Below are 17,665 nucleotides of genomic sequence, written 5' to 3'. Positions count from 1 at the left end.
TTGATGCTCAACAGAGGTTGATGCTCAACAGAGGTTGATGCTCAACAGAGGGAGGGCGACCCTGACGTTATCCCCAACATCGCGCTTTGAGGTCTAACGTCGTCTCGACCTACAATGAGTAGACCTTGCTTGGCACGTTGTGCGGCTCAACTTGAATGGTACCTGACGTTAAAAGGACGGACAACCGATTTTTGTCGCGTATATGTTCTCTAGCTCATATGAAAGCCAGCATTTTATATAGCCCGGTAACCACAAGCAATTTATAAACAAGTTGGTGGAAATTATTTTAATTTGGCAGCAAACTTCCTGAAATCGTAAGGGTGGCGGTTCGTAGTGTCGAAACTTGACACTACAATATGGGTCCCGGTGACGTGACCTGCAAACCTAGCAGCTACTGTAACTGCTGAAACGTTTATTTACGCATTGAAAACCTTTCAACACAAGTATTTGTACAAGGTAATTAAATTGTATATGTATTTCTAAACATTATTTCGAAAATTTTTAAGACGCGCAGCCCACCGCCGCTGGATTGCTCTCAGTGTGGCTAACTGAGCCTCCATGCCCAGAATCAACGGCAGCGTTCAGTAAACAGACCCAGTGAAGGAGCTTTGACAATTCTGCCCGAGTCAGGGGCGTTTGTTCTGCCAAAATATTTGATTTCAGTTTCCAAATACGCCAACGGCAGCTTCATAAAAATAAAAAAAAACGTCGCGCCCGAAGAGAATCGAACTTCCCACCTCCACAGCGTGAATCCAGATTCTACCTGTCGTCCATCCCAACAGATGGCGCCTTCGTGCAAAATAGACTGGTGAAATAAAAAAAAAAAAAACTCCTAAAGGAATACGAAAGCCTACAATTATCATGTTTGTTTTAGCTGGGCACAAGTTTTTAAATATCGCTTTTCATTTCGCATACAGACAAAAGTACGTTGCCGCGCTACAGTATGTCATGGTTGCCAGCATTATTTCTGGGAGGACACATACGGCTCGTAGATTTAAAAAGTTCTAGGGCGTTATCAGCGAAACCGCTTCTCGTTAAGGAGCTTTAAGTGATGCCCTTTCATTTGGGATAGATAATATATACTCGACAAAAATCGGTTTCTGTCCCTTTAAGCCGTAAGACGGTCTAACCCATTGGAGACAGTACTCACTGTACTAAACGAAAACAAGCTACAGGTGCGGGATGCCCTGTCCTTGGCTGGCAGTCCAGGCCCTCTTCACCACTATGCGCGGGTCCCAGGGCCTGAACTGCTTAGGCAGGCAACCCACTGCCCGTAAGAGGGAGAAGGTTTGGGGTGTAGGTCATGGGTTTGCGGCAGTGCCATACCTGATGGTATAGGGTTAGGGACAGAAATTGTAAGCGGCCAGGTAAAGATAGGCTGGGGTAGATGGGTGCGATGAGGACAGGAGTTGTAGTCTTCGGAGGCTGGTACCTTATAGTCTCAATAACTGTGTGGAGCCGGGAGTATTGTTCTGATTTGGCGGTAGTAAGAAAGGATGTCTTGATACTTAAACCAGAGGTTCCCGTCTTGGGAGCAGCAGGCGATGCTTGTCCCGGTGTAGTACAGTCGGCAGAGCGCTTGTCTATAACACGGCATTCATGCAGCCTTATCCTGCCTCGTCCGAGCGGGGTTTGACGAAAACTACTGCGGCTTTCTGAAGCCTAAGCCCGCCCCTTTTGCCTCCAACATGTTTGTAAACAATGTTTTGGCAGTTTTTCAGATGTAACTAATTGAAGTTGAAATCGCTGTTACAGATAAGCATTTTACCGAGTGTAAATGCGCGGGCACAGAATGGGCCGCCTCATTACCGGTGAGGGATGTGTGTCCAGGCGTGGCCTCCGCGATTTGGTGCCGGCGGCGCGCCGAGCAACGGCGCGCCGCCGGTAGCCGATCGCGGAGGCCACGGTCCAGGTATCCAGACGATTTGTATGTTGGGTAGCTGAGCGGGGGGGGGGGGGGGGGGGGGGGGGGGGATCGGCGGCGGCTGTTTTGGCGATGCTTCCCCGGTAATTGCGGCATGCTGCTTGCAAATTCGTATGCACCGTGATGGCTTCATCGCTAGCCACTTCCTCAGCAGTTTCCGTGTGTGTTGTGCGGACGGTGAAGGCGGTCATTTCTAGCCCTGTTGTATTAGTGGTGCATACCGCGTGGGCTGGCAGTTGAAGATTAGGGGACGCGTCAGGGACTTCGTCGTCGCGTTTTGGCCATACTTCATGTTCATGACTGGCTCGTGCGATGCGTCGAACTTGATTGTAAACTGGTGCATGTGTCGTTGTAGCGGCGTTACCATAATGTTCCAAGTAGTAGAGCAATCCTAACATTGCGGTCTTGCATTGTGGCTCTTCCTGTGTGCGTTGCCGCGAGGTGTTCCATTTGAGAGGTATTTGCTGCTGTTTTTGCAGCAAAGGAATACATACCCACACAATTGCAGATTTCTATTACTTACGGTGTTGACAGTGTGAGGGGGGCGAAGTCAGACCGAATCTTCGTCCCCGTTTTTCATGCTTCATGGGTTTTCGTGGTGCCAAAAACCACTATCGCCATCTATCACTGCGCATGAAGGCGAAGTACAAATAGTAAAACTTTTGAAACCTGCTACTAGTCTTAGCGCACAGGTGGCTAAGCCTTCGGCAGATTTTAGGCAAAACACCAGTACATTAACTAGAGTTGCTGGGCTCTTTTAATTTAAATTTATGTCGTGTTTGGTTCTTAGGGAAATAAATGAAAAACAAAACGGTAAAAGGAAACGGCGCCGAGGACAGGTGAGATTAGCCGAGCAAACGCAAAATATAAAGAAAACTATTCTGCCTGGTGTTGTCGCGAGCGTCGCACAAACAAAACAAAAACAAAATGTACAGCTGCGTTCGGCTGGTTTAATCCGCACAGATCCGGTCAACTCCGCCCGGCCGCGCGAAAAGAAATCGCGGTGGCGATGGTTCAAGGATGAATGCTACGCTTGATAGGACAACTCCCAAGTAGGGCGCCGCGTTCAGTACAAGAAATTTTCCCCATTTTTTTTTTCAAGAACAAACAAATAACTAAATAACAACAATAACAAGACCTTTCGGTACGCGCGAAGGTGAAGCGTACCCCCCGGTGACAGTAAAAGCGTAATTGTAGTTCCACCCATGCGTCATGTTTGGAGATTGCTGAGGTACCCGACCGGGGTTCTAGGAATACTTTCAACCTCCTGTAGTGCTGACATGGCTATCCCTAAAGAGGAGTGACGTTTAGCAGGCGCTTAATGGAACCCCGGTATGACCTGCCGAAGGCGCAGCGAAGCGCTATCCTCGCGGCCGTCGTCCGAACCTGGCGCACCGCCTCAGCTGTGGATGCTGGTGTGTGACCCCCGGCACGGTGGCCGGGGACAAGCGGGTTCATCAAGCCTCCTTGGTGGAGATGGCAGCAAGCAGTCGCGGGCTGTTTGTTTAGGCTGGCTGGGGGGCTCCGCACGAGACGTTCCTCCAGCAGACACCGGGATTTGAGGGAAGCGCGACGGGCCGGCTGCCGCACCTGCGGCTCTGCTTTCTCCAGCGCTCGCCAGGCTCGGCAACTCTTTCGCTGCTGCTTGCGTGCACTCAGTACGCATTTTATGCCTGCGTCTAGGCGGGATGTAATGGCAGCGCATTTCGCCATCGGAGTCGCGAATCATGCTCGCTCTGGTCGGCATCTTGACACATCGCACCGTTCGGACGATCTTGACACATCGTACCATTCTGCCGCGCCCAAATGGCCCGAAAACGAAACGAAGGTTGGTAGTAGAAATTTGCCTTGTGCCATTCTGCCGCGCCCAAATGGCCCGAAAACGAAACGAAGGTTGGTAGTAGAAATTTGCCTTGTGTTTTTGAATATTGAGTACGCATGTAATTCTGCTAGCTAGCAATTATACCGCTCTTCCAAACTGTGTTGCTCCTCCGACCTTCCGGAAGTCTGCATAGGCAAAGAAACTTGCGCTCGCGCGCAGTTTTTTTTTTTCTCTTTTCTTTTTAAGTCCAGTGTCGGCCCGTGTTTGGTGTCGTCGCGCTCGACCTTCGTGTCTCCCAGTTCGCGGAGTATCGAGGCATTTTTGGTTTAGCCATTGGGGTAATAAAAGAAGAGAGCCCGCGCCCCTGTGTGTGTCGGCAGCATCAGCATGGCGTGCCTGTGCGAGGAGCGGAATTCCCTTCGGTCGGAGATATCGGATGGGCGCCGTGCAGCGCACCCCGGGGAACAAAAGGCGAGGAGCGCGCCGGGTGTGCGAGGGGGATCCCTCCGGCCGGTTGAAGACAGTTGCGGCAGTGTTTCGGGAGGGGGGTGGCAAGAGGGCAGCCGGAGGAGCGCAGGCGAGCCTCAAGATGCTCTTTATCGCGGCCGAGTTCAGAGGTGGCCTGCGTGACTGCAGCCTGCGCGGATCGCCCCCCTCCTCGCTGTTCCTTGACGCAGCCGGGGCATTTGTTTTTATAAAGGTAATGCGATTTTGGTCGGCCCTAACGCGTCTCTCTCTGCGGCTCGCTCCCCGGCTCCGCCTGCCGAAGGGAGCCCCTCTCGCAGCCTCGTTGAGCGGGCCTTGCTCGGCGCAAACCGAGGCTGCATCCGCAGCCGGGAGAACGCGGCTGCAGCGCCCACACTGGCATGGCCGCCGACATTATTCGCTGCTTCGCGTTGACACCTTGCGGGCGGCCCACAGCGCATGCGAAGCAGTTTCTTCTCCGCGGTACCGATCTGGAGCCCGGTCCGTTGTGCCTCGTTCGAGAGTGCCGGATTTCCCGCGTGCGCGGTGGCGTGGCTGGCCGACCCCGGTCGTATTGGATTAGCATCGGCCGCACCTGTGGCCGTCTGCGTGATGGATGGAAGGCCAGCAGCAGCAGCAGCAGCAGAGGCCCGAGGGGGAAGCCTCTTGCGCGCTGCTGCGGACGTACGCCGACGTTGTGCGCTCTCGTTGGTCGAATTTGGCCTTCGGCTGGCACCGAGCCTCGCATTCAGCTTCTCTCCGGCTGCCCCGTAGCGAAGCTGGTTCGCCCTGTAATGCCTTACCTCGGGATGATGCCGAGCAAAAGTTTGTATGCCTCTCCTCGCCGACTGGGGGACCCCACTTACACCGGGATCCCACTTACCCTCTTTACACCGACTTTACACCGGCGATCCCACTTACCCGCTCCCCACACTTGTGCCTCTTCTGCGCGAGGAGGAGTTCAGACCTTCTCTTTCGGGCGCATATGTGGTCGGGGCGTCGGTGCCGAAAGTCGCAGAGAAACGCGTTCTGACGTGTTGTTCCCGTCGAACGACATTGAGTGCTCAACCAGCTGGCGTGGGAAAATAGGGTTGCAAGTTTTGCGACTGCAACAGTGTAGTTTGTTGTCGTAGAGAAGGTAGGTAGGTCGCTAAGACATTTATTGAGCAAAAAGAAGGAAAAAAAAAAAAAACGGTTAGTGGCCGTCTCAAGTTTTTTTTTTTTTTTTTTGTAAATTATACCTGCCTGAGCGAACAGACATACCCACGGCATCGATATACATCGGCCCCAAAAGAAGGCGAACCGTAAGGTCTAGAACCGTGTCCCAGAAGCGAGGCTGTGCATGTATTTCGCTCATTTGCGCTTCCTCTGGGTCTGTATGTACGGGCAAGGCGCCGAACGAACGCGGAGCTGGAGACGTCGACGTATTGCATTCGTTTGCGCTTCCTCCGGTCCCATTTCTTCGATTCCGGCATTCAGCCAACCTGTTCGTAAAGCAGTCTCTCCCCGATGCTGAGCGATCCCCAAGAAAGAGGATGAACTGTGCTACCCTTGGCGTGCCCAGTCGAAAATTACACGGTGCTGCGTCCGGTAAGCAATGAACACTACCTGTGAAACATAGGTAGTGTTGGCAGCAATGACACAGCGTGTGCTGTGTTTATAGCACCTGCTTCTAGTGAAAACCTTGCACAGGTATTTTTATGTCCCAAGAAGCTGTCAAGGATGGCGGATGCTAACATCGTGCTATGTCAGTATAGCCGTTTGTTCAACGCTTGCGCGCTGCCGCTGAACGTTTTTTATGCAAGGCGGGTTGTGATGGTTGTAACACGTTATAACATACATTCACCGCGTCGCCGCTATGTAGTGGAGGTGGCACAGTGGTATGACGCGATTGACACATCTCTTTTGCAGCGAGCCCAAGTCTCCCGGTTTTTTGGGTTTCTCTTCCTCCTTTTTCTGCGTGTATTTTACGTCTTAAGTGTTCCACAACCTAGCGTCCCGTGTATTTTAAGGCTGTGCGTTATTCTTAAGGCCCAAACAACATAAACACCGCAACGCGCGCGTAATCGCAGCGTACACCAATGCGCCGCGCGTTGTGACTAGACTACCCCGGACTCAGCTTTTTGGCGAACAGTTCAACTACATTTTAACTGAAATAAAGGAAATAATGCTTATTCTCCCAAAAGTGCGTGTATTTAATACAGAAACAACTGAACCAGTTAATTGGGACATTGAAAAACGTTGAGAAGTAGTAGTATGCTTACTTGGCAGGCGCAAAACCCTCGGCTACATTTGGCGTAAACTCCCTTGCTCCCATAGTTGCTCGTTTATTCGCGTGTTTTCTCTCGTTGTCTGCTCTCCGTATTTTACATATTACTTCGTTTTGTCACATATTTAATAGTGCAGTTAGCTTATTTATCAATTAGCTTTCTTGTTATGCTACCTGACCGCCAGAGGCCGACGCCAACACCGTGCGCCCGAATGTTTGCGTCGATGTCTGGCTGGCTCTCACTTGGGCGCAACAAGCCCGTAGCAGTGTATTCGTCGTACGCCGGAGTACGCTGGTTCATACGCGTTTACGCCGGTTTACGTCGTCGCACGAGTACGTCGGTTTTACGCGTGCATGTGGTTGGGCCTTTATAATTCTTGCGCAAAAGAAATTTGGTAAAAACATGACGACCACTGCGTTCCTGACACATTTCTGTACCTCGCGAGAGACAACGGCGTTTCACTTCTCATCTGGGTGGCTGTCGGTCGCTTCTCGTCTGAGCTAGGCTTGGCTCATCCGCCGATGATGATACACGCTGGCAAATGTTTCCCTGGAGGCAGGCATACGTGATTATCCCACGGGAAAAATTAACGTAAGTGAACGGGGGGGAGGCTGTCAATGCCCTGGTAAGGGACTTGATGCCTTTCCGAATATTTGGCACCGGCCTTGGGCTTTGTTCATAGAAGTTTTCGTACCGCTCTTTTTTGAGCAATGAGCGATGCATCTATGATGCCCGTGACTCGCGTGGTCTCACGATTATCACTTGCTGTGTGCAACCATGGTATGGTTTAAGAGGGGTTGTGGTGATGGCACTGCGCTCGAAAAGGCGTCCGGATAACGTTCTGTGAGGCGAGTGAGGATTCGTTGGAATAGCAATAGCTGGCGCTGCGCTAAATATTTACCTAGTCACTACCATCTTGGTCACTACATAGATCGTGAGGCGACCACACACATTCGCCTGTACGCATTACTGCGCTGTGGTGTTCCCACGCCAATGGCACTCTGTGTATCACGGAACTTGCGCCAAATGGACATACATACAGACAGCCGAAGGAAGACGGACGATGCGCATTCGTCTGTCTCTATGTCTTCCTTCGTCTGTCTGTATGTCCATTTAGCGCAAGTTTCGTGATACATAATGCACCAACTAGCCCAACAGCACATTATACTGAGGCACTCTGTGCATCGCATCATCATCGTGTGCTCTAAGTGGGCCGGCGCGCTGTCAGTAAGGGGGTCGTGTTAAAAACGCGCACCTCCTTCAGTGTGCGAATGTGCGTTTTTTGTGTTCGAGCATTTTTCACCGAATAACACAAATGCCCTGCAAAACAACGACCGCGCATAAGTAGCTGCGGGCAATGCGCTCCACCCATTCACGCATGAGCGCCTCGCTATGTCGAGTCCGTACGATGCCTATGTAAGCGCAGCAACTAAGCACCGCTATGAGTTACCGCAGAAATGAATGATTAGAGAGTTTTAGTATAGCTTTTTAGCTTTGGCGTTCACGTTTGCGCGCCGCAATCGCAAACGGATAGCGCCTCGTTACGCGACGGTTAGCGTGCCCGCTAACGCTATGGGTGCGCTAAAGTGGTGCTTTCCGCTATACCAAAACTCTCTATATATGGTTATCTTGTGGGATGGTTAATGGCGGGGACAGTAGCTCTACATGTCTCTCCCAATAAGCGCTGTTGCCGTACCGTGGACCAGGGGTTTATCCAGAATTTAGATTTTGGAGGGTGTATAAATCCCTGGCGGGGGCCGTATCTTCAGTGCCGCGGCTACGGAAAGGCCTCACCCGATTTTTGTCTGCCGACAATAATCCCAGTAGTCCCAGTAACCGTCCTGGCTCGGCCACTCGTAAACAGGGCAGGACAGTTGTGCAAAGCCCGCTTATCGCTGTGCAGCGTAGCGCGCTGACGCCTGTGCTTTTCATTTTCCAGGAAAGTCTTCGTTCGAACCCATTCCGGGGCCCTTTGGATATGTCGTTCCTCCGTACCACAACGGAGCCCTGGGCGCCGCCGTCTCAATGGTGAGTCAGGGCACGTTTTTACAGCGCGCCTGTTTACCTCGTGCGGGGCAGTTTGCGACCGAGGGGCACCTGTTGCCGGGAGAGAGAGAAGGTGACGACCGCGTTTGCGCCTCGGGCAACCCCGTGTCCGCCAGTGACGTCACAACTGGGGCGGGTCTGCCTCAGGCGCCAGCGTTGCTCACCGCCGAGACTAACTGGCGTGCCCACGTCTCGGGTGCCATTTATCAGACGAGGGCTCCTTGGGGCTGCTGCTTTTGCCCTTTCATGGTTTCGTGCCTTGTGTGTACCCTGCAATTCCTAGTTTGCGCTGCCATTCGGGCTCGAGACGACTGCTTATTTGGGCTTATCGCTTGTGTGACGAATGTTTTCAGCGGCGCTTGGAATCGACGTTAATATTTCATACATCTTATAACCATTAACACAACATATACACAACAGCAGCTCCAGAATTCTTTTCTTGAAATACAACTGCTAGATCCGAGGAAGTATGTGATCCTTTCTGCTTTTCTTGCATTCCGAAAAACCTCCAATTGACGATGTTTTTACTGCATTTATCGTTTTCGCATGAGAGAGAAACAAAAAAAAAAAAAACATTCGTCTGAATGCACAGAAATGCTTTGCTATTACTTATAGCGCAACCGAGCTCTGGTTGAAATTGAAAAAAAAAAAAGGGGGGTTTTGAAAGCGTTGTTTTTTTACTTATTTGGCTTCAGCGTGCCCCTTACTCCCCGTGACGCAGAAAAAAATGATAGGGTTTAGAACGCATTTCAGCCGTCCCGATGACCGCCTACTCAGTTGCTTTAGACACGTATTGTTGGTCAGTGTTAATCCTGTTCAGATGAGCGTGTGTAGTTCGGAGGCGACTCGTTTGGTAATTTTGTCGTCTTCTACTCAATGACTGTCTTCCCAGCTGAGTGCCGAATACAGCCACGTGGTGCGTTATAAGTGGCACTGTTTCTTTCCCTAGTGAATTTCCTCGCAAATATTAGCATCGGTGACGTCGACAGCGTAGACGTTGTTCATTCTCCCGCCGAGGCTCGGATAGGTCGTGGCGGCCGAAGCAATTTCGCCCGAACGCGGCGTGCGTCGCCAAGTGAGCGGGCGTGCGGTTTCGAAGTCTCGAGCTCGGTGCGAGCCGGAATTTGTGCGCGCCGTGCCCCGTCCATGGTCGCCGGAGGGTGGTGGCCGCAGGGGGTCCTCTGCGGAGGGGCCGAATGTTCGTCGGCCGCGCAGGGCGTGGTTTGTTTGGGCTCGCTGCTGGTCAAATACGTTTTCCCGGGAGGCTCTTCCTGCGGCGGCCGTCCATCTTCGCCGCCGCGGCGCCGCCTCTCGGGCCGAGTAGCTGGCTGGCTGCTGGTTGCAGCGCGCTCGCCTGCTGGGCCCGCGCGGGTAGGCGCCGCTGAGCACGATGTTGAGTCACTTCGAGGCGCCAGATACACCGCGCAGATTGCCCTGCGAGCGCGGTTCTGCGGGGATCGGGCACCGCGTGTGGCAGTTTTGCCGCAACAGGCAAAGGGGGGAAGCGTGGCCTAAAGCAGTCCTCTCTCAGCAGTGCGTTTGACGGTCTCTTTGCCACACTTCGCTAAATAATGTGCCAATGTTCGGTAGGAAAACGAATGTAGAAGGGGACCCCATCAACTGCTTTGCCCTGGGCGATAATGTGAACACCAGGTAAAGCACAGCTGTACAACTGTTGTTTCCAATGATCCGATCTTAGTAAGTTTCCAGTTCACGTTTTCGACGGGAAGCCGGCTGCATTCTGAGGGTGTGCACCTTCTTCGTACAGCGTTTTCACAGCACCTTGCGCCGTACGGTCCAGTTTGCAGAGGAGCCGGTACCCCCGTGGTCGTTCTCCAAGCCCCCCTCGCACACACACACTTTTGCCGTCCGCCAAAGCTGTTGCGCAGTCGTGTATGGCGCGCACTGGCGTCGTTGGATGAGTTTATTGGTAGCAATTCGCGGTCGTTGTTGCGCCCTCTTTATGGCCCAACACTGTGGCGTTCCAGGCCGCGCTGCGGGCTTTTCCTGTTCCACAGGTAAAAAAGGTGCTATATGTTCAGTCGTGTTTCGTGCTTGCGCGTAGCCTAATGCGGTCATGCAGAGTTGGAAACAGCTGGGGTGGCAGTGTTCGTTCTCTGTTGCCTTCGGTGTTGTCGCTGCAGCGTCTCGTTTACACTGAAAACTTCGCTGCAAATAATCCTGAAGCTTTCTTTCCATCGCAGATTTGTTCTGGAAAATTCAAAACTAGTAGATATCCTCGAGAAAGCGCGTAGCTCCAATGCACCACGCCACATAACGTCCTCCACGGCGGAGGAAATACTTTTCGCCCTTCTTCGGTTCACCAACCCCTAAAGCGGTTACTGATTTAGTTTGAAGGGACTTCTTGGCGAATACGCATGGAGATGATCTTCCCTCTCGCTCTGTCAATTCTGGAGCCAGGTTTATGTTATATTCCCAGTCACAGTGATCGTTGCGTCATTCACCGGCTGTGCACGAGGTCCGATTTCCGCACCTGCGGGTTCTTTCTTTTTTATCGGTACGATGACGGCAAGACCACAAAGACTGCGGCTTGCGGAACTGCTACGGGGGTGCTCCTTTCAGCCGGCGCGTCCAAAGGTTAACCAGGGAACTATCCGGTTGGCCGCCCTGCACACGGGGATGGGGATGCGGGAGCTGAAAGGGAAACAAAGCACCGCGGTATGTATATTAAGAGAGGAAGAAAAAAAAAAAAAAAAACAGGCGTGGAAACGCAAACGCGGCAAAGCACACCCGAAGAAAACCAAAGAGAACATGCGTAAAATTAACCAGGTAAATCGACAAAATTGGCGAACGAGGGTCGCTGCACGCTAGTAACGTCCCTACACTCCTTCAGACAGGTCTGTGTACTTCAAAAAAAGCCAAGTGCGGCTTTTGCGGCCTATCGGAATTGTGGCGGGCAAGGCCTGTGGCCCAAAATAGTCTGTGCTGTAAAGGGGTGGTCGTCAAGTTTGCGGAGTGATGTAGAGCTGCTGCCTCGGCGTTGTGAACCGGTCCAAGGCCCCTAAAATTTCTTGGAGCCCTAGGCGCGCCCGTTATCGCGTACACCCCGCGTTGGGGCAGTTTTATTGCTGCTGTGGGACCCGTCGGTCCAAATCCGAGACATGTCGCTGCCAAGCGTGGCGGTGATGGCGAAGTCTCCTTTTTTGCGGTCGTGGGAGGAGGGGATCCACGTCGGTTCACGACCTTCAGACTCAGCCGGGAGAAAGTGTCCGAGGAAGGAAACTGCACCACGCTGCCCACTCTTCCCCGTCTGCAAGGCCTCTTTCTAGCGGCGCGCATTGTGGTAACGGAAGCCCAGATTGCGTGGCGGCGGCCAGCCTGTGAACAAGGTCACGAGTGGCGTTGTGTATTCCGCGTGGCACGTTTCTAGCGAAAAGCGTACGGACGCTGTGCGAAAGCTACGCCACTGCCCAAGGAGCGCCTCCTAAAAACGCATTGCCCACTTCTCGGGAAAAGCAATTACGCTGCCGCCGGTGGGCTGCGCGTCGCCCCGCGGATTTCGCGCATTTCGTGCCGGCGCTTTTGTTTTTCTTCACCCCGGCGAACGTCGCCAAGTGCGAATGAAGGAGGTCCCCGCAGTGGCGGAGGTTGGTTACTTGCACAGGGCCCCGCCGCTGGAACTCGCGGACCTCGCCGAGCCAGGTCGGCGGACGTTAGGTGTTGGGGCCCAAGCTTCGGCTTGCGGCAGCTTGATGCGTCCGCAGTCAGTCAGGTGAGCCGTAGTTCTGCAGAGCCCGGGGACGAAATCAAGCTGGGCCGAGCTTCGCATAAGCACGCAGTAAGCAATTAGCGCAAGCTTGGGGCTCATGATAATGAGAAATGAGTGGCGCGACAAGCGTTTGGACGTAGTAAGCGTGTATGCAAGTGCTTCTATACTCCGTGACAACTTAAGAACGGCACCGGAAATTGCCGCTGTGCCTTATCACCGTAGCCGGATGTTTCTCCGCGGGGCGCAAGTAGGGCGTTACTGGGAATATTTTGAACATGGCGTGGGCCGTTCCCGTGATTTTTTGGACTTAATATGCTTATAAACGACTCCAGTGACGACAAACAAACTGCTTGAGACAAGGCACACGATATCACGCATTCATAGCGAACCCCTTTCAAAACGCGCGCGCACTGACGTCACGGGTCCGGCGCTTTGGCGGAGTGATACACTACATGACGTGGTGCCGTTCTTGAGTTGTAACCGAGTATAGTTCATTAATTTCATTGAGCCAGCTTTCTCGCCGGGGATTCTTTTCCTTTGGTCGTAGCAGCGTGGTTGGACCCTGTTTCGCTTTCTCCGAGCGCCCGCGGTTTTCTTCGGAAGCGGAGTCCGCGAAGACCTCGTTTCTGCTTGGGAGTAACCTGTTCGGCGGGGTGATGCTCGTCCCTGGCAAGAAGCTCGGGGCTCTGTGTAGGCCCATTGGTTCCCATTTCGTATTATGTCGCCTGCCGTTGCCCTTAAATTAGGGTGTAAGCGTCTGTGCGACTGCCACCGTGCAACGGACTGAGCAAAGGGGCGGGGTCACGGAAGCTGGGCCCTTGATGCTCACCTTCCTTGGCTTCTTCAGCGTGGTGAACGGACGACGTGTTCACGCGCGCGTAATGTACGCCGCAATCGACCGAGGAGTTTTCACGCAAGTGCGAGGTACAGGCGCCGTCAGAAGTAATTGGAGCACGGGAGCTGTGGCCGTACCGCATCGGAGTGCCGTGTAGCGGCACCGGCGGTAAACGAAAGGAGCAGAAACCGCATGCGCGCCTGCCGATGGTGATAGCCCATCTATACTTCTCAACCCATTTCTTTTAACGCGGCTTCGAGTGAATTATTCGCAGCATACTGGTCTCGCCGATGGCGCTGATAGCAGAGGTGGTATCTGGCAGCGTCGCTCACACACTTTCAGCGCCCGCGAGCTGCTGGAGAAGCGTCGTAATCGCGAGGGTCTGAAATGACAATTTTTCTTTTCTAATATGTTTAGGTGGGTATGCTATCAGCGCCATCGCCGAGACCAGTATGCTGCGAATAATTTGCTCTAAGACGCGTTAAAAGAAGTGGGTTGAGGAGTATAGATGGGCTATCACCGTCGGCAGGCGCGCATGCGTGTTCTGCTCCTTTCGTTTACCGCCGGTGCAGCTACACGGCGCTCCTATTAGGTTCGGCCGCAGCTCCCGTGCTCCAATTACTTTTGGCTGCACCTGTACGTTCTGTAATATTGCACGCTTTGGATGTAAGAAGGTCCTACGCTACCGTTTCACGGCCAGTGTTGTTCAATGATGAAGCTGGCTGCTGCCGGCTATAGCGTCATCGTGAGTGATCACCGGCCGTATTAAACCTTTTTTAAACGCACCAGGCCCACTGTGTTTTACGAGACACCGGTGCTCATTCGGTGTGGCCGAAGAGCAGTGGGGCCTTGGCCGGTTTAAATTTAAAGCAAGTTTCAACTCCACGATTGCTGCTGCAGCGAAATTTGCGTAGCCGCCGTTATGTCTCTTTAGCTTTTGCCGTTGCTAACATGTGCGCAAACCTGATACGCGCGCTTGAAACTTCCAGCTGCTTTCTTTTGTGCTGCTGGAGGCGTCTTGCTGCTCAAGCAGACACACCATACACGCCTTGCGCGGGGGGGAAAGGAAAGGGGGGGGGGGAGAGAGCCACAAGCTGTCTCCAGCCAGTTTACTGTTTCCTTCCGCGGAAAAACACCCCCCTCCTCAGCCCGCCTCTCTCTTCTCTGGCGTGCGCGTCGAGCAGCCCCTTCGTGGCCGGGCGCTGTGGCTACACCGGCCGCTGCGGAGAAAAGGCGGCGAGGTGGGGGTTTGTTTGTTTCGTGCACCACAGACTGCGCGCTCCTCTTGGGTTTCATGGGGGCGAGGGCGGCTGGAAGTGAAGAATCGGGTCTTCGGCGTGTACGCTTTCTTTCGCTTCTTTTGAATGCGAGTGGTGGTCCCTGCTTCCTTACCAGCGGGGAGCGCGAATTACTTGGCGGCAGCTAAAGAAGAAACCAAGGAGGACGGCCGGCACTCTTGCTACTCCGCAGACCAAGGGATCGCTTGAAAGAAAAAAGGTTTTTTTTTTTTTTTCGGGGGAGGCTCACCGGTTACAACGAAGCACTAGCCGTCGTCGGTTCGTTACCGAAAAAGGCGCTACTATTTGGATACTGTAGATCTTATTACGTTACCGTTTTTTGCCACTTTGTGTGTGTGCGTGTGCGTGTGTTACGCACCTCTTACCAGTTTCTTTAAGTAGGAGTAAAAATACAGGACTCGCCCTTTCGTGCAGCGGTTGACGTAACGTTCAACGAACAAACCAAATGAGCCGGAGAACGCTGAGGTAACCACTGCTCGTAGTAGGCATAAATGTCACCGCGCGGGAAAGAGCTTGTTCCTTCTGAAAATCGCCCATGAGCCGAGAAGTGCGGGGAGGAGTGCGCGATGTTCACTCTGGCGAAATGCATGGGAGGGGCTGGGAAGAGGTGGCTTTATTTGGCTTCGCCCCGAGCACCGGCGGCCCAGTGCAGCGAAATGGAGGGAACAGCGCGAAGAAAGCACTCCCCTGCCAGGCTGGAGAGGGGGGGGACATGGCTCGTCGACGGCGGATTACCGCCCTCCCTGCGCCGGTGCTCTTTCTGGCTTCTTTGGAGGGAGCCACAGTTTGTAATTTGAGGATTGGGAGGAGCGCCGCTGTCTATTTATTTGCGGGCCCGTCCTGCTGTACTCTGCTGAAGGATGAGAAGGGGGGTGGGTGGAGAAGAGGTCCTGCATGGAGCGTGACGCCTCAAGGACGTTCGAGAAGACCCGCCGGTGGGCCAGTCGGCCGCACTGCTTGATGAGCCACCAGGGCTTGCTTCTTCTTTCCTTCTCGCTGCCATCCAATGCACACATTTCGCAGCGTGACCCGTTTCACGTTGCGTCTTGGCCACGTCACCTGTCTCCTGGACACGACAAAGCGCACAAGGCGATGGCCGCGCGACGTTGTCGAAGGACGCTACCAGTCGCGAGAGCGGCGGAACGATGCCTGAAATGACCACCAAAGACAGGCGGTGATTGAGGGCCGTCTATCGGCTGCCTTCAATCTCGAGACGAGCGAGGCAGCCTGCTGAGCTCCAGAGTACGGTGGTTCGGTGCCGCCACCCTGTACTAGTGCATAAGGCAGCCCTTGGCCGCCCAGAGGCGAACGGCATGAGAGCAGGATCTGCGCCTGAGGACAGCGTACGCTCGTGAGCGGCGCATGTGCTCGTTTGTCTCATGGCAGGAGCTGTTCCGTTTTACACCGTTACCACTGAGTTTCCATGAAAATGATAGCGAGCCTATTCATTGTTCTGATAATTGCTTATTTCTCCGACCCCCCCCCCCTTTTTTTTTGTTGCTTGTAAAACCTACATAAAATTTCCCATTTTAGCATTTTCGCTCACCAGTCTAGTATTACGACTATGTTCTGCTACGAACCGCGTTTTTGATACATCCACAACAAAGGTATTTTATTATTGTAACGCCGATTTCGGTCCGATGCCGCTACGGTAGCATGATTTCCGCCGATGGAAGTAAAGAAGGGTTCCAGAAGTTCTAAAGTTAAACTGGCCTAATGACTGAGGCTAACATTTATGACGAAAGATAAGCGTTACATTGATTTACGTCAAGAAAGGGAATGCTATAGTCAAAAGGACGGAACGGAACATGGTTGGCTGGATGGCTAAGGTGTTCCGGCGTAAGGCCCCGGCGACGGCCGGCAGCGGCTCTCGTGAGTCCCCAGGGCCGGCCGACGGCAGCCCCGTGGACCCGGAGAAGCGAGCTTATGTTGGCTGGAACCGCATCCACGGGCGGAAAAAAAAAAAAGCATTCTGGCCCCATTTTCTGCATCCAATAGGGGAGACACTTAACTCCAGTCAGCCATGTCCCCGCCAAAGACAAGGGGACCAATCACTAAGAGACACAAAGTTTGAACCAGAAGACGCGCGTTTTGGTAAGAGAAGTATAGACGTGGGCAAAGTTGTTGATCCGAAACTCTACAACAGAACGTGAAAAGACATATATCCCGACGGGGTGTAGGCCCGTTCGTCACATGGCGTTTCGTTATAGGCCGGTTCGTAATAGGCCGTTTGGTCACATAGGATCATTCGTCATAGGCCAGTTTGTCACTTAAGAAAGTTCGTCACAGGAACGCAAAAACAAAATTCGTGGCTTTTTTTAGACGTAAGTGGTGATGAGGCATGGCTATAACTATAGTTCATCTCACAAGCTACCTGCAGCACTGTGGAGGCTATATTGTTATCAATAGTGCGCCCGCTGAGGGCGCCTAATCCGCCGTGAAGGGGGTCCTGAAAGGACACTCCCTTCTCCCCTCTCGGCAAGTGGCACCGCACGGCCCCGGCGCCTTTTGTCGCTTCCTTCGCGGTGAGTTAGGCGCCCTGAGGGGGACAACAATGTAGCCTCTACAGTGCTGCAGGTAGCTTGTGAGATGAACTATACTTTGCACGATCCTTTTCGCAGTGCCGGTCCTCTTAGCGGCCGCCACGGCGATCCTAAACTGGCAGTAAGGCACGCCACAAAAAATGTTTGGCTTTCGGGGAACCCGTGCACGAAGTATCCTGGTCCTGCAGTCCATACCGCTCCCACCCGTCCTCCTTGCCTTTCACATGAATGTTATGGTAGCAGGCGCACGCTCGCGTGACTAATTTGCAGTGGCCGTAGCACTCCTTTTTATTCACTTTTTTTTTCATTTTCGTTGCTCCCTCACTGGTAGCCAAGTGCTCACAGCGTGGTCATTTTTGCCCCTTTCCTTGGAAAGCCTTTTTTTTTGTGTGCACATAAGAACTCACTCGAACTGTCCGAAAGGAGGATATAAAAACGTGCAGCCCTATAGGAGGCATATCTGCTCCCCAAGCAGATTGTTGATTTTGCCCGAGAGCTACTGCCAAGAAGCGGACCGGCGCCACGTGCACGCGCAGATGGCTACTGGAGAAATGTCGATCAAATAATTAGATGCACCACTTGTATTAAACCACTAATAAGCGGCACGAAATGGCCCATGTGAAATTTCCTAGAACGGGAAGGTCGGTGCTACCATTTTCACTATTACGGGACCACTTAGAACCAGACGTCTGGCCCGTCTTCCAAGAACTTTGTTGGGCTACGTCCCTGTCT

The 17,665-nt window shown here is 53.1% G+C and overlaps 1 protein-coding gene across 4 annotated transcripts in view; it reads left to right on the top strand.

The window, feature by feature from the left end:
• Pan (transcription factor pangolin) overlaps positions 1-17,665 on the top strand; it is a 229,668-nt gene that overhangs the window by 23,807 nt on the left and 188,196 nt on the right. For all 4 annotated transcript variants that reach the window (XM_077685778.1, XM_077685754.1, XM_077685764.1 and 1 more), the window contains one exon: positions 8,421-8,509. In XM_077685778.1, the coding sequence (XP_077541904.1) occupies positions 8,421-8,509 (89 nt within the window). The remainder of the gene's footprint in view (positions 1-8,420; positions 8,510-17,665) is intronic.

The sequence above is a fragment of the Haemaphysalis longicornis genome, unplaced genomic scaffold (genome assembly GCF_048455015.1).
Source record: "Haemaphysalis longicornis isolate Haplotype H1 unplaced genomic scaffold, Haemaphysalis longicornis Haplotype H1 scaffold_1, whole genome shotgun sequence".
In the NCBI taxonomy this organism is placed as follows: Eukaryota; Metazoa; Arthropoda; class Arachnida; order Ixodida; family Ixodidae; genus Haemaphysalis; species Haemaphysalis longicornis.
The sequence above is the reverse complement of the archived record's forward strand: the minus strand, read 5'-3'. Positions and strand labels throughout refer to the sequence as shown.